Below are 14,940 nucleotides of genomic sequence, written 5' to 3'. Positions count from 1 at the left end.
GTGCACAGGAAAATTACGATGCCACACAGATGTGCTGTTCCTGGCTGTGGTCAAACAAAACCTCTGAATAAGCTGCCGAAAGATCCAGACGTCAGGGAAAAATGGATGCAGTTTATTTTTTGCGGACGTTCCAGTCACGGCAGTGTTAACTTAAGCGTTTGTTCTGTACATTTTAAGGATGACTGTTTTGAGAACAAATCTCAATATGATGCTGGCTTTGCCAGAAAACTGTTGCTCAAAGATAAGTCCGTGCCGACTATTCTGGGAACAACGACGACGCAAACTGTAAGTAATCTATTTTAAACTTTTAAACTACTTTTTAAAGCGCAATTTCATTCATTATGAATAATCACAGTGTTTTTACTTAGTTTACTTGCATATTGTTCTGGCTGGGGGCGTCAATAATTGATACATAGGCACTGACGTTAGCCAATCATAACAGTGGGCGTTAACACTGAAGTCTTAAATGGAAAACGCCCCCAAAACAGACTGTTTGAATCAGAGGATGAGAAACAGGGTGGGAAAAGGTCATAAATCACTAGATTTTAAAAGTTTTCTTAAAAAAAAAATATATTAATACTATAATTGCACCTAAGGGAACATAATAATACAATAAAAAAACCATGTCATGACCCCTTTAAAGGTTTACAAGTAGTCATTAATAATTCTCTAATGGATAAAGAAGAATCCAGGAACCAGACTATCATGCTCTATTCAGCTGGACAGGGGACTCTAACATGGCAACCCTCTCTTTATGTATAAAACAGCTTTTAGAAGGCAGACTGAGTCTTCATCTCATGTGTGTTATTGGTTTTTAAAAATTAAAAAAATGTCATTTCACATCTTTTGGAGAATAACGTTTTTATTGAGGATAAAGATTACTTAAGGGCACCTTTAAATGACTACAGAAATAACATATGCATAACCCTGTGTTCATATGTCCATTCCATTATGAGAATTTACATATATTTGATGCTTTAGTCTTGTCAAACTGAAAAAAACTGATTAGTTTAGATCACACTTGTTAGTTTATACCAACATTCCAACAGTTTACACAACATATTGTAAGTAATTCACAGTCATTACAATCAGATTTTTTGGAGTGGATTTGATTTGGATTAGATCCCATTGGATCTAATAATTATCACTGGTGTCAAGGTTTTCAGCTTTTTTAGAAAAACACGGCCATATTCACAGCTTAGATGAAAGTGACCCTGATGCAGGAGTGTAGAGAGATACAAGACGCTCTGCTTCTCTCCAGCCAGTTAACAATGCTCCATGCACTGTAGAGAAGAAAGACCTGTGTGTGGCCTCTCCTGCAAATAACACCTGCAAAGGCTGCAATAAATAAATGAATTAAAAGTGTTATTCATATACCCATATTTGATATTACAAGAAATAAATGAGGCTGCTAGATAAAAAAACATTTAAAAATTAGAGTTGTACCATAGCATTTGAGTCTTTCAAAGGTAGGGGTTTAGCAAGGTTATCTATGTCATATCCTGAACAACCTTTGGCCACATAGGTGTATGATCCAAAGGAATAAGGATCATGGAACCATTGTGACCTCAGGAGCTTTCTTGGTGCAATAGTTGGATTTCCTAAAAATTGTTATGAAGAACATGAAAAGCTTTTATTAGTTATTGGGCTACTGGTAATATTTCATATTCTGCATATTTTGATTGCTCCATAGGAATCTTCAGACTAATGAGACTTGTGTTATCGCAGGCCCTGTCCATTCAATTTAGTATAGATATGTATCATTAAATGATGTACCATTAAGCTGTAAACAGCCTCTTACGGTACTTACGGAGTACACATTACCTGTAAATTTGCGAAGGAGCTGTGTGACACTTTGCAACACTTCAGATTCAGAAAGAGTTTCCATGTATTCAGATTCATGCCCCGCTATCCAACCACAGAGGACGTTTCCAAATCTGTGTAACATTAGAAAAGTAGTAAAATATCTCATATTTATGATGGCTTTCTATATATATATATATATATATGATATTATAAAGTGTAGTATTGAAACATGGTCTAGGATTGTGCTTGCCTCTCAGCGGGCTTCAGCACATTGAACCCAAACAACTTTCTAATCCAGGACATCTTTACATCAGAAACAACATCTGCAAGATCAGTCTCATCCTCCCATACAAGGTAGATCAATTCACAGTCTTCCTCCCAGAAAGGCTGCTCAAACTCCAGAAAGATCTTGTTGTTGGTCCCAAAGCCCATTCTCTGAATGGAGTGCAGTTTCTGCTGTGGAAGAGAAGGGCTCAGAAAAGTGTCCTGGTGCTTCTTCAGGTATCCTTTGATGGAACAGCAAATCAAATGAGTTGCAGGCCTTGCAGAAAGCTATTATGTATTTAAAGCAGCATTATGAATTTATGATGAAAATAATAAAAAGCTAAATCCATCAAGTTTGCAAATACAATAAAAACCTCTGACAAACAAAACGATTCTTTTATTGTTCTCATTGTCTTTCTTTCAAAAGCAACTTAAAGTATATTAACGTAAATATATTATGTTGATGACAAATACACAAGTATTTTAGCAGTGTTTTAGGATACCAGACAAATACTGCCTGAGAGCTAAAGGCAAATGCTCACTTACCCAAATTAAATGTAGGAGTCATGCTACTAGACTTACCCAATGGAACTGTGACAATGACATGGTCTGCTGCAAATGTCTTTCCATCAAGACATTCAATCGTAACAGGGAATGACGTTCCTTTAGTGTCTGGTCCATTTTTTGTGTAGTTCCAGTGAATACACTTCACTGGCTTATTGTACAAGACTATGTCCTTGGGAAGTTCCTTCATCATGTGATCAATTAAACCTTCATAACCCCTGAGTGACAGACACATTAAAATATTGAATTCCCAAACTTAGGAGATTAGAAATCTCTGTTTGAATTTTATAACTGAGTAAAATCTACAGAACGGTTCTGTCACTCTGATCACTCACCCTGGGAAAGTGCAGTCCAGTCCTGGAAGAGTCTTATACATGCCAAAGGCTCCCAGGCCCACATCATCCATTGTGTGTGTTCCACTGACACAGCACTCCACCTTTAGCAGTGTGTTTATCATGGCCATTCGTATCTCTATGTTAGCCTGGTCTTCCTTCCACTCCTCTGCGGCCGTCCGTTCTGCTTCAGCCTTGAGAAACTCTCCAACACTTGGTACAGGCTCTCCACCACTTTCATAGAACTGCTGACTTCTTTCCAGTAATTTCATGAAAAACTCCACTGCTGGCGCCATCGTTTCAGGCCCCAGTTTCCGACCTGAACTGGTAAACCAGTTGGGAACAAATAGTGGATGTCCACCAATGTCAATCACCTGGTTTTCTTCAGACATTGACTCTTTGTCAAGGAGTTGGTAGTCACAGGCCAAGCGAAACACTGGGTTCTCCTTTGATGGGCCATGGATCCAGTTAGCACCGATCTCTACAATGTTATCACCTTTTTTTTAAAAAAAAAAAAGAAAACTTACTGACAATATATTATCTTGAGAATGTGCAAATGTCATTGGCCCATCCCATTCCAAACATGTGTTTCATTAACTTCTCATTAAAACAATTTCACTCTCACTAGTTTAATTTGTCTACTGACAATTTGTCCACTATTGTCAACAGTGAATGCGTCACATGAGAGTTTTGTACCCCCAAAAAAAAAAGTTAAGAAAATTCCCACCACATATCAAATTCTGAATTGTGTGGGGAAAATTGATGGATGGTGATGGAATATAGTCTACATAAAAGGAATTTGACCGTTACGGCCTATAGCCTACTTAAAAAGGCATTTAAACAGTAACAAAAATAAATGATTAAGGCACGGTAAAGCCTAGTTTCTTTAATGTTTTGAATCGGCAACTTTTCTGCAACAAAAAGACTCAGATCTCATGACAAGTAACAAGACAAGTCACAGACACTACGACAGATTACAAACCAGCTAGATGTCCACACGTCTTTTCACCAGGTGTGTACACTGTACCAACGAGTGAGAGACAGACACATGAGCCACAGCCAATGAAATATATGAGAGATGGCAAGTGGAGAGTAAGGTATTGGATGGCAGGAGACAAAGAATTATAGAAAATAAAACAAAATATAACCCACATCTGCCTACCTGCTATCTTTATTATTTTCAGCTGTTTTTCTAATTTGTACCTTTAAAAATGGTGCATATATTCACAAAAACAGGCACAAGCCAATCCTTTAATGTTTGTTGACATGCTATCATGAATAAACTGTGCAAGTTTGTGAATGAATTTCACTATTGTAAAAGATGCTGTTTGGGCAATTCGTTTGAAACGGGAAGATGCTAAAGACAGCTGTAACTGGTTCCAAACTCTTTTGGAGAGTTTTCCACTTCAAACACATTCAGACATTGGGCTGGTAGAGTCACAGCAGCTGAGCACTGCATAAACAAACAAGATTGACTTTGCCAGTTACGCATCTTAATACCAGGTGTACACAGTGGCTAAGTTGAGAATGGTCATGTTGTTGATACACCCAGTCTGCGATCAGTTCAGTAGTCAAGTTTGTGAGATGCAGAGAGCCGACTGCAAGCTGTGTAGTGTGCGCCTGACTTAAAATGTTTTAAGGCATGAAAATAAGTTTTAATGTACCCTTCATAACACAAAAAGAAAAAGTTTAAATCTGTTAGTGTAGAAGAGTCAAGAGTTGCACCAAAGTGCTGAACAGTAAAATTTAAAACATATAAAAGAAAAAATCCAAGTGAAAACATTAATAAACAACATGCGGCATACAAAAAACACTGCGCAATAAACAGAATACAGAATGTATAACTAAAACATAAAACACTTAAGCTAAGAATTATCAAAAGACAGAGAATACAGATAAGATTTAAGAACAGATATAAAACTAGCAAGTGATGGAGCAGACCTCACGTGAAAGGACAGGCTGTTCCAAAGTTTGGGAGCCGCAGTGGAGAAGGCCCAACCACCCTTAGTTAAACAGCGACAACGAGGGACAGATAAGAGAAGTTTATTACACGACCCAAGTACACTTTGGGGAGAGTAAAGAATCAAAAGGTCACTGATGTACTTCAGTGTGACACCAGATAAAGCCTTGTACACATAGACAGAAATGTTAAAATCAATTCATTCATTTACAAGAAGCCAATGTAAAGAAGGAACATAGCTGCCCCCTCCAAACAATCTGGGTCTTGTCCATGCGCTAATCACGCTAGATCAGCCAATGGGGACTCAGCACCAGGTGTGAGGATGCTATGCATAGAGCAGGGCCCCCCAGTGATCATGTCAACTAGTGACCTTCTTCCTTGTTACTCCTGATGTGAACGGCCAACCGCAGATTTGTTGATTTCGAAAATAATGCTCCTGACATTTCATTCTCCATTAAATGTAAACTTAAAACGTAATGTTGGCATCCTTGTACAGATTAAAATAAGTGGTATTGTTAGCTTTAATTTTTTTTTTGTTTTGTCGAAACGCTGCACACAAATATTATGTGACATCATAAAATAAATCTGTAATTGAGTGAACAAACTGCCAAAATTAATAAAGCCGTAACGTTTGTTTGTTATTAGTGTGGAAATGCTCAGTAGGCTTAGGTCTAAATTGTGACATTAGTGCAGGCCAAAATCATATGAATTAAAAACGTCTTGCTCAATTAAAGCCAATTAAAACACCTTGTCATGGTCAGTAATTTTTATGCAATAGGAATAGCATTGTGTGGTATGTCATCTAAAACTATCCAATGCAGCCTCTTAGCATGAAACACTTTTGTAAATAGGCAAAGTGATAATCTGCTGAAACCATTTTAATCAAGCTCCTTTACCACAAAACTGTTCACAAAAAGACTGCACACAGATGTGACACATTTCACAGAATTTAAAAACACTGCTACAGGCAGGCAGGGCAATTGAAATCCTGATCCATGGGTGACTGGCCAACACAATGCCAGTGAAATCACAGTTCAAAAGTGCTGCATCCAATCTGAGGAGGGAAACAAGAATTTGAGGGAAAGTGTTCTCTATGACTATAAATATATTTATAAATAAATAACAACACATCCTCATTTTTACATACCCACTGCTCGTGTGTAGAAAGTTCACAACAAACCCTACAGAACTTTGACAGGTTACCGGAGTATAAAATTAATCGACCCTCACCTTTTGAAGTTTGAACAAATAGTTATTGTCTGGTAGTCTGCAGTCACAAACAGTAACACATTAGCTATATTAACATATTGCATACCAACATGACAAACTATTTCATCAAATATTGAAATCAGTTTTTCTGATCTTTTGATATTGGCCTGCATTAATGTCAATATTTAGACCTACTGTAAGCCTACAGAGCATGTATGCACTAATAACAAACAAACTCTTTATTAATGTTGGCAATTTGTTCATTCAATTATTGAAAATTTTTCTGATGTTCAGATGTCATACAGTCATAATCATACTAGACCATCAGCAAAAAAATAAAAAATCTAAATTTACGCTGCTACATGAGGCGGAAACGCGGCATAACAGTCTCTAAGTGTCAGTTGCAACCAAAACACGCAAGGTGCAAAACACCGTAGAAATAACGATTTATACAGATCATAAGATTCATAATAAACAAATACAATATTCTAACGTGTTGGCAAAACGGTCTGTCACAGGAAATAGTAGCGGGAGAATAGGACTACGATGAACGAATAAAGGACGACTAAAATAGTTACCAGTTACATACTTTACTTTTGTCTTACCCAGCCTGCCTGTTCGTATTCTTCCACCGCTTCTTGCAGTCGCTTCTATGATGCGTACATTACGAAAACCGTGTTTTAGTAATTTCTGAGCAGCACCGATTCCCGAAATGCCGCATCCAATTATAAATATCTGAGAGTCAAGACCTGAAGGTAATGCCATATTTCCTCTATCTGCCCGAGACTGTCATGGATGACGGGACGTTGAACTGCTGCGATCAGCGCACTCCGCTCACTCCTCCCCCATCTTCCTCCTCCTCCCTCATGCTAGCGGAGAACTGTTTCTGTTTCAGAGCCACACGAAACGTCATTGAACGGAAAGGCCGGATTTTTTTTATTTTCTATTATTATATATATATTTTTTTACTTTATAACTTTTATTGAAAGGTACATTACAAACATTTTTTTTTTTTTTTACACCTGTTTGTCACTGTGCACTCTCAAATTGTTCCTGATACATTAAGTCATTGCGTGTATTTTATATCATATTTAATAATTTGTTAAATATTGCAAATTTATTTAGCTAATGAATATCTTAGAACATATCGCATTTATGTTAAGGAAAAACTACTTATTTGCCCAAGGTCAGTGGCGGTTCTACATTGAATTGCACCCTGGGCGAGACCACCTTTGAGCGAAAAAAAACACACACAAAATTATCCACAAACAGTCATATTTTATTATAACAACATTTCTCTTAAAGAGAAATTTATATTTCTCAATTGCACAAATCCTTCCTAACATCCGACATTGTGCAGAATTGTGTTCATTGTCTTTTGGCAAACTATGACAGTTATCAGAACTTAAATATACACTATATACATAAATGTGCCAAACATATATACAATCAGATATATAAAAAATTTAACAAATGCAGAGAGCAACAATAATGTAACACATTAAGAATAATATACATATAAAATATAGAATAGAATATATATATATATATATATTATATATTACACACAAATGTGAAAACACACTAAAGAGAATCTAATTATTACACTATTGCACTAAGAACAGAAAACACAAACTAAAACTAAAACCTGACTTTTCTGGATTTCCTTGATGCAAAATCATCAATGATGTCATCGTATGAAATCTGCTCCCCTATTGAGTGATTGATACTGATGACGGCAAGGCCAGTGAGCCGTTCCTGGGACATGGTTGATCTCAGGTATGACTTGGTCAATTTAGTTTTGAAAAGCTCCTCTCTGCTTGAGCCACAGTGACTGGCAGAGTAAGTGCAATCCTGATAGCAGTCCAAAAATTGGGGTAGATCTCCGATAGATCCTTATCATGCATAAAAGTGGTAAGCTCAAGGAGGCTCATGGTCTTTGATGGCAGTTCAGGGAAGTTCTTAATTTCCTGCACAAGCTCTCTACTGTCCACATCAGAGTGCCCCTTAAAGTGCAGTGTGCTGCCTAGTGCCTCGCATTGCTCTGCCAGCTCCTCACCTGCAAGACTTGGGAAATTTGTCAAAACCCCGAATTTCTTTCCCACATTTTCCAATGTGGAAAATCTCGCCTTGATGGCTGACGTGGCTGCATCACCGACAACGTTGACACTTAATGACAGTTGTCATAAACATGCATAAAAACCTGCTTCATATTCATGGCATGTGTCATGTAGCAAATAAGTAGTAAATAAATAGCAAATGTCTCTTTGAAACTACCTACAGATTTTAAAAAAAATTCCGTTGGCTAATTACAGGGCCTAACGTAACCCAACTGATGGAAATAAATAATACCTGAACTTGTAACAGTTTGGTTGCAAAGCACAATATTATGGTGAAATTAGATCTCGTGTTTGTTGACTTAAAACCGAATTATTGTTGTATAAGCATAGCAAGCATCATAGCAAATAGGCTAACAAACGTAAGAGTTACCAACAATTAACATTAGCCCTTCATTCATGACAACATGGATACCGTAAACATATCACAGAGAGAACATAGTTGCATACCTTTATCTTTTGCTCGTTTCTCCTCTTCTTCTTTTCTTTTCTTTCTAAATTGTGCACCTGATGGCTTTGACCTTTTCCTATCCATCCCTGTTTATTTGGCACTCGACAATCAACAGATTTCCCATCCCCCGCCCCCCAACACTGTCACTCACGTTACGAGTCATGGCCAGAAGTCAAGACTAAACCAATTCACCTTGGTGAGGTGACCACATAATCGTTTTGTATTACTTATTTTTATTAGCCATTTCACACAGAAAAACAAAAATGTGCAGGAACTATAGGCCTGTATTTATAATATTATGAATAAAATGTGCGTTATTTGGAAGAAAGTCGAGTGTGACTGACTTTAGCCCACTAATTTCATTAGAGTATTGCTCTGTTATACAGTGGACCCCACCCCAGTCAGTCACCCAGAGGTGAACTATCCCCTGCCTGCTGCGCCCCCCTCCCCTTTCCCCTTCTCACACACGGCACCTTCTCAGCACGCAGTGAAATGATAGATAATAGAAAACCTCTATGTAGAAAACCGCTTCGCGGCGCAGAGGATTTTTATTTTTTTTTTTAATTAACTGCTCGTGCCGCCCCCCATGTGACATGAAAAAATGCCGCCCCGAGCGAATGCCTGGTTCGCCCGTGCCTAAAACCGCTACTGTCCAAGGTGATTATGTAAAAATAAAATAAAAAATAAATTAAATTAAATTACTGTCCAATAACTGGAAAGGATAATAATGATAAGGCAAGGCAAGGCAAGTTTATTTATATAGCACATTTCATACACAATGGAAATTCAAAGTGCTTTACATAGAAGAGAATAAAATAAAATAAAATACAGTACAAACAGTCGGACACACAGTGGCACAGTGCTCATTCAGTAAATGCACAGCTAAACAGATGTGTTTTGAGTCTGGATTTGAATGTGACTGCATCTGCAATGTAGGAGCACATCTGATCTCTTCTGGAAGCTGGTTCCAGCTGCGGCTGGCATAATAGCTAAAAGCAGACTCTCCTTGCTTAGAGTGAACCCTTGGTATTTCTAGCTGATGTGATCCTAATGATCTGAGTGATCTGTTGGGTTTATATTCAATGAGCATATCTGCAATATATTGAGGTCCTAGCCCATTGAGTGATTTATATACCAGTAATAATACTTTAAAATCAATCTTAAATGTAACTGGGAGCCAGTGTAAAGACCTGAGGACTGGTGTGATATGTTCATATTTTCTGGTTCTGCTCAGAATCCTGGCAGCAGCGTTCTGTATGAGCTGCAACTGTCTTATGGTCTTTTTGAGAAGGCCAGTGAGGAGTCCATTACAATAATCCACCCTGCTGGTGATGACAGCATGCACAAGTTTCTCTAGGTCTTGACTGGAAACAAAGCATCTAATTCTTGCAATATTTTTCAGATGATAGTATGCTGATTTAGTTATTGCTTTGACATGACTACTGAAACTGAGGTCTGACTCTAGACACACCAAGATTCCTGACTTGATTTTTAGTTGTTTGACCCCTAGCATCAAGGTATGCATTCACCTTGAGAACGTCATCTTTGTTTCCAAACACAATGACTTCAGTTTTGTCTTTGTTTAACTGAAGAAAGTTTTGGCACATCCAACTGTTTAATTCATCAATGCATTGGCACAGGGAGTCAATGGGGCTTTAATCGTTAGGTGATAGGGCTATGTAGATCTGTGTGTCGTCTGCATAGCTGTGGTAAGCAATTTGGTTCTTTCTCATTATTTGGCTCATTGGGAGCATATACAGGTTGAACAGGAGTGGCGCAAGAATTGAGCTTTGAGGGACTCCGCATGTCATGGCCGTCCACTCAGACTTATGGTCTCCTATACTCACATAATAACCTCTCCCTTCTAAGTATGACCTGAACCATTTTAGGACCATCCCAGAAAGCCCCACCCAGTTTTCCAGCCTGTCAAGAAGTATGTTGTGATCAACAGTGTCAAATGCAGCACTGAGGTCGAGTAGTACCAGTACTGATAATTTGCCTGTATCAGTATTTAAGCGAATATCGTTTATTATCTTTATGAGCCTGTCTCTGTGCTGTGATGAGATCGGAAACCAGATTGAAAATTGTCAAAGTATCCATTTGAGTTCAAGAATTTGTTCAGCTGATTGAAGACAACTTTTTCAATGATCTTGCCTATGAAAGGAAGATTTGAGATCGGTCTATAGTTGCTTAATATGGTCTTATCCAGATTGCTCTTTTTCAAGAGGGGCTTGACAACTGCAGTTTTCAGGGAGTTTGGAAAACTCCCAGAGAGAAGTGAACAGTTTATCACTTCTAGGAGATCTGCTTCTAAACAGTTGAACACACTTTTGAAAAAAGATGTGGGAAGTGCATCAAGGGCGCAGGTTGATGTTTTAAGGTGCTGTACGGTTTCTTCCAAAATTTTGCCATCAATTTCTTTGAAATCAGACATAGTAACTACTTTCTCAGGTTGTGGTTTGATTTGTCTGACCCCAGCACAACTCAAGGATGTGCTGATCACCTTTCTGATATTATTGATTTTTTTCAGAGAAGAAAGAAGCAAACTCACTGCACTTGCTGTCTGAGAGCATTTCACTGGGAATCTGGCTTGGGGGGTTTGTCGGTCTCTCTACAGTCACAAAAAGAGTGCGTATGTTGTTTAAGTTGCTGTTTATAATATTCGAGAAGAAAGTATGTCTAGCTTTGCCTAGTTCCATATTAAAAGCATGGATGCTGTCTTTGTAGATGTTATAATGGACTACAAGTTTTGTCTTCCGCCACATGCGCTCTGCTTTTCTGCATTGTCTTTTCATATTTTGCACAGCTGTTGAGTTTCTCCAAGGTGCTTTTTGTCTGCCACTCTTGATCCTCAAATGTGACTGAAACGAACCAGAAATGATGCACCCTTATCTGAAGTGGTTATTTTGAATAAGCATTATCTTGATGTGTTACTCAAAATAGCATATTGTCTTCTCAAAAGTATTTGCATAAGTTGACAACTTGTGCCCTATAACTATCACCCGGTATCTGCACTATATCAATAGGCCTAAAACCTTTATGTTTAATTAAGGTCTTATTCTGAGAACTGGCCTTTTTCCATTTAATGAGAGAACAACATGCAACATCAAAATGTGCATTTCAAAGATCTTATCTCTACGTTAAAACAAAACTTTATCTTTATGAGATCTTTTGAAGAACTTTCATCTTGTTTTCTTTCATTATAACACTAACTGTCTTCCTTATTTCTTAAGTCTTTTTGTTCATGGTGGACATTTGAGTTAGTGGCAACGAATTGGTCATTACACATCTCAAACAGTAAATAACTGTATTCACTGAATACAAGTCTTACAAAAGCCTATGTGATCTCACTTTATTTTAGGGTTTTATAATGCTAGTGTACTCAGAGAGTGGTACTAAGTTCAAAGTACAAAAGTCAAGAAGGCTGTTCACGTTTTAAAAACAATTATAATATCACTCTGACATAACATATTTTCCAGTGTCTATTGCAATTTATTCAGGGTGCCATGAGTTACTATACAGGTATTCTACATGAGTAAACTAACATGACAATATGATATAGAAATAGCCATTATTATGTTAGCAAAACCAAGATGATACATCCCTGTGAACACAATTCTGCATATATTAATTTTATTTAAAAATGTATAAAAAAGAATATTGTTACTGAAAAACAATGTCAAACATGTAATCTGTATGTTCTAAGTTTTACAAACATTTACAAAATATACAATAGTTTAAAATCATAGAGCATAAGCGTGTCATAAAATAACTTTCTAGGTCATTTGTCAATGCCTGAGAATTGTGGTACTTACAGCTACCAATATGTAATGTACATCTGTAGCCTATATTTTTATACATTCATTATTGCACTGATATCATCACCAAAACAAAAAACCCTACAGTATAACTAGCTATCCCGCTAGATGTCTCACTGTTGTTGACCAAAAAACTGAAACGATTCCTCCGTTTCTGAATGTGCAGTCTGCACATTTTCTCATTCACGATTAGTAATCTGAGAGATGCCATCCAATTTCTGTAATATCATTGACCTCAGTGCACTGTATCTGTGAGACAGGTTAAAAAAAAGATTAAACAATATTTTTGTAATGTAGTGGCATATTTTGATTATGTCTGTTACAGGAACAAAACTAAATGGTGATGTAATACTTACTTTCTTTGCAGTTTTAAAATCTCTCTCTCTTCTTCCTCTTTCAATTTCTTGATGAAGCTGTCCAAAACAGGCATTTCAAACTTGATATACTGTGCTACCTGAAAGACAAACTGCATTAAAATTGTAAACATTTGAACTTTTAATCCAAGCAATGAATGGTCTCAATATTAACAAAACTGGCACAGAGAAACCAACGTTTGCATCAGCATTTTTATATCAAAATCATAATTTTTTTTTTTTTGTAGGTTTATATCAAAACCTACAATAGCTTTGTACCATTGTTAGTCTCCTGGATAGGCTTCTAAAATTAGACTTGAAGAGTAGCAACTGGAAATTACGTTGTTTACTGTATCTATATTTGAACAACAGAATGTAAGTTTGTCTAGGGAAGCAAGTTTTAAATTATCTATTCTGAACTTTGATATGTACAAAAATACTCACATCGTATGTAATCTCTTCCCCAAGGTCTGTTTCCATAATAAATATTCTGGCGATTTTTTCACATGGACCATGCAACAGACGAGATACCAAAGGGTATTCTGTGTCTTTAAGCTTAGTTTTCTCTGATGGCAAAATATGAAAAAAACTCAGTTTGACTCATTACAAGTAAGGGTAACATATGAACGAAAAACGTACCCCCTGATTCATGGACTAGATAGAGGGCAAACTCATCTGCCTTATTCTCAACCTGTAAAAGTACAGAGGAGCATTGTGATGAGTAGTTAAAGATAACTGTATTTATTAGAATTAGGCAAAACGTACCCGAAACTTATTAAGGAGCAGGTTAAGAACTCGCTGTGTTGTCATAGTGCTGTTCACTCTGACATTAGTCACTGATCCATAGGATGGAGTAAAAACCGATGTCTGAAATGACAGTAAAGGAGTTAAGCTTCAGTTCTATAATTCATTGTGGATATTTAATCTTTAATAAAAAATGTAAATGTGATTTGAAAAAAATTTTAAAATGTAATTTGAAAAAACAAAACAAAACTGCATATTCAATTAAATAAATAAAAATATACTGCTTTCAGTCTGAGCAAACTCCAAAAGGGTAAAATCAATGCTGATATACTGTACCTGTATATAAGAATTCTCTCATTATTATTTAATAAAAGTGTACAGTTGCAGAAGTTTTTGGACAGCAATGGTCTTTACAATTAATGTAAAAACCATAATAATTTATTAAAAAAAGAACAAAAGTAACAACAATATATAAATAAACAACAACAACAAAAACAAAACAGTGTATTGCCATGTGAGTTTTATAATTTCCTTGTGGGCTTTCATTTATTGTTTTACACTGTTTTATGTAGAACATAATTCTGTACAGTATGGTTCAATTACAGTACTGTACATACTGTACAACAAATATTTAGTTAAGCACAGCACATGGTGTATATTAATGGTGTAACTGAATGTGAAAACATTCAGTTCACATGGTGATGCCTTCTTTTTTGCATAAAATATTTTGCAAACTCAAACTGGGATGCTTGTTTTCTTCATAACTTGTTGCTATGCTAAGAACTTAAAACATGAACATCTGTTGAATTTCTTTTATGTAATGTTACTTCTTTTGCTACATTTGTGGTTAAGAGTTTTTAGCGTTCAAACATTAACATCTATAACATTTGTTACAATTTTCTTTTGTAAGTTTTGGGTATTCTGTTTGTAGAGCACTCTAGTCTATGTCTTTTACATGTATTTTTTTATCATATTATTTCCCTTATTAGGTACACTTACTGTAAGTTATGGATGACATGACATTGTACTGTATTGCAGCCCTTCTTCTAGTTATATTTATATAAGAGGTCTGCTGGAAGTAAACATTGAAAAGCTTTACAAAGAAACTTCTCCACATCTGCAAAGAGATCTTTGCTATGCTAACCTACAGTATATGATATTTGAAGGCCATTAATGAGAGGAGCAGGTGACAAGCAATAATAAACACATGGTTCTGCCAAGAGGAACGCATGTACAGGAAAACATTGCCTCTCAACACCTGCATCCATCTCACAACACGTACTGTATGTACAACATAAACACTTTGACGGTGGACACTTCCC

General features: G+C 36.7%; 1 protein-coding gene across 2 annotated transcripts; it reads right to left on the bottom strand.

The window, feature by feature from the left end:
• Positions 1 to 850: 850 nt before the first annotated feature.
• Positions 851 to 6,983, bottom strand: paox (polyamine oxidase). Of its 2 annotated transcripts, none has more exons than XM_052090231.1 (7): positions 6,741 to 6,983; positions 2,970 to 3,462; positions 2,653 to 2,852; positions 2,057 to 2,312; positions 1,825 to 1,937; positions 1,447 to 1,601; positions 851 to 1,338 (listed from the first exon to the last, which is right to left on the bottom strand). In XM_052090231.1, exons 1-7 carry the CDS (start codon positions 6,898 to 6,900, stop codon positions 1,192 to 1,194), a joined length of 1,524 nt encoding a protein of 507 aa, XP_051946191.1. In that variant the 5' UTR covers positions 6,901 to 6,983; the 3' UTR covers positions 851 to 1,191. The 2 variants fall into 2 exon arrangements, with proteins under 2 accessions (XP_051946191.1, XP_051946192.1); XM_052090232.1 differs by lacking the exon at positions 6,741 to 6,983 and adding an exon at positions 4,908 to 6,717.
• Positions 6,984 to 14,940: the final 7,957 nt, after the last annotated feature.

The sequence above is a fragment of the Xyrauchen texanus genome, chromosome 24 (genome assembly GCF_025860055.1).
Source record: "Xyrauchen texanus isolate HMW12.3.18 chromosome 24, RBS_HiC_50CHRs, whole genome shotgun sequence".
NCBI lineage: Eukaryota > Metazoa > Chordata > Actinopteri > Cypriniformes > Catostomidae > Xyrauchen > Xyrauchen texanus.
The sequence above is the reverse complement of the archived record's forward strand: the minus strand, read 5'-3'. Positions and strand labels throughout refer to the sequence as shown.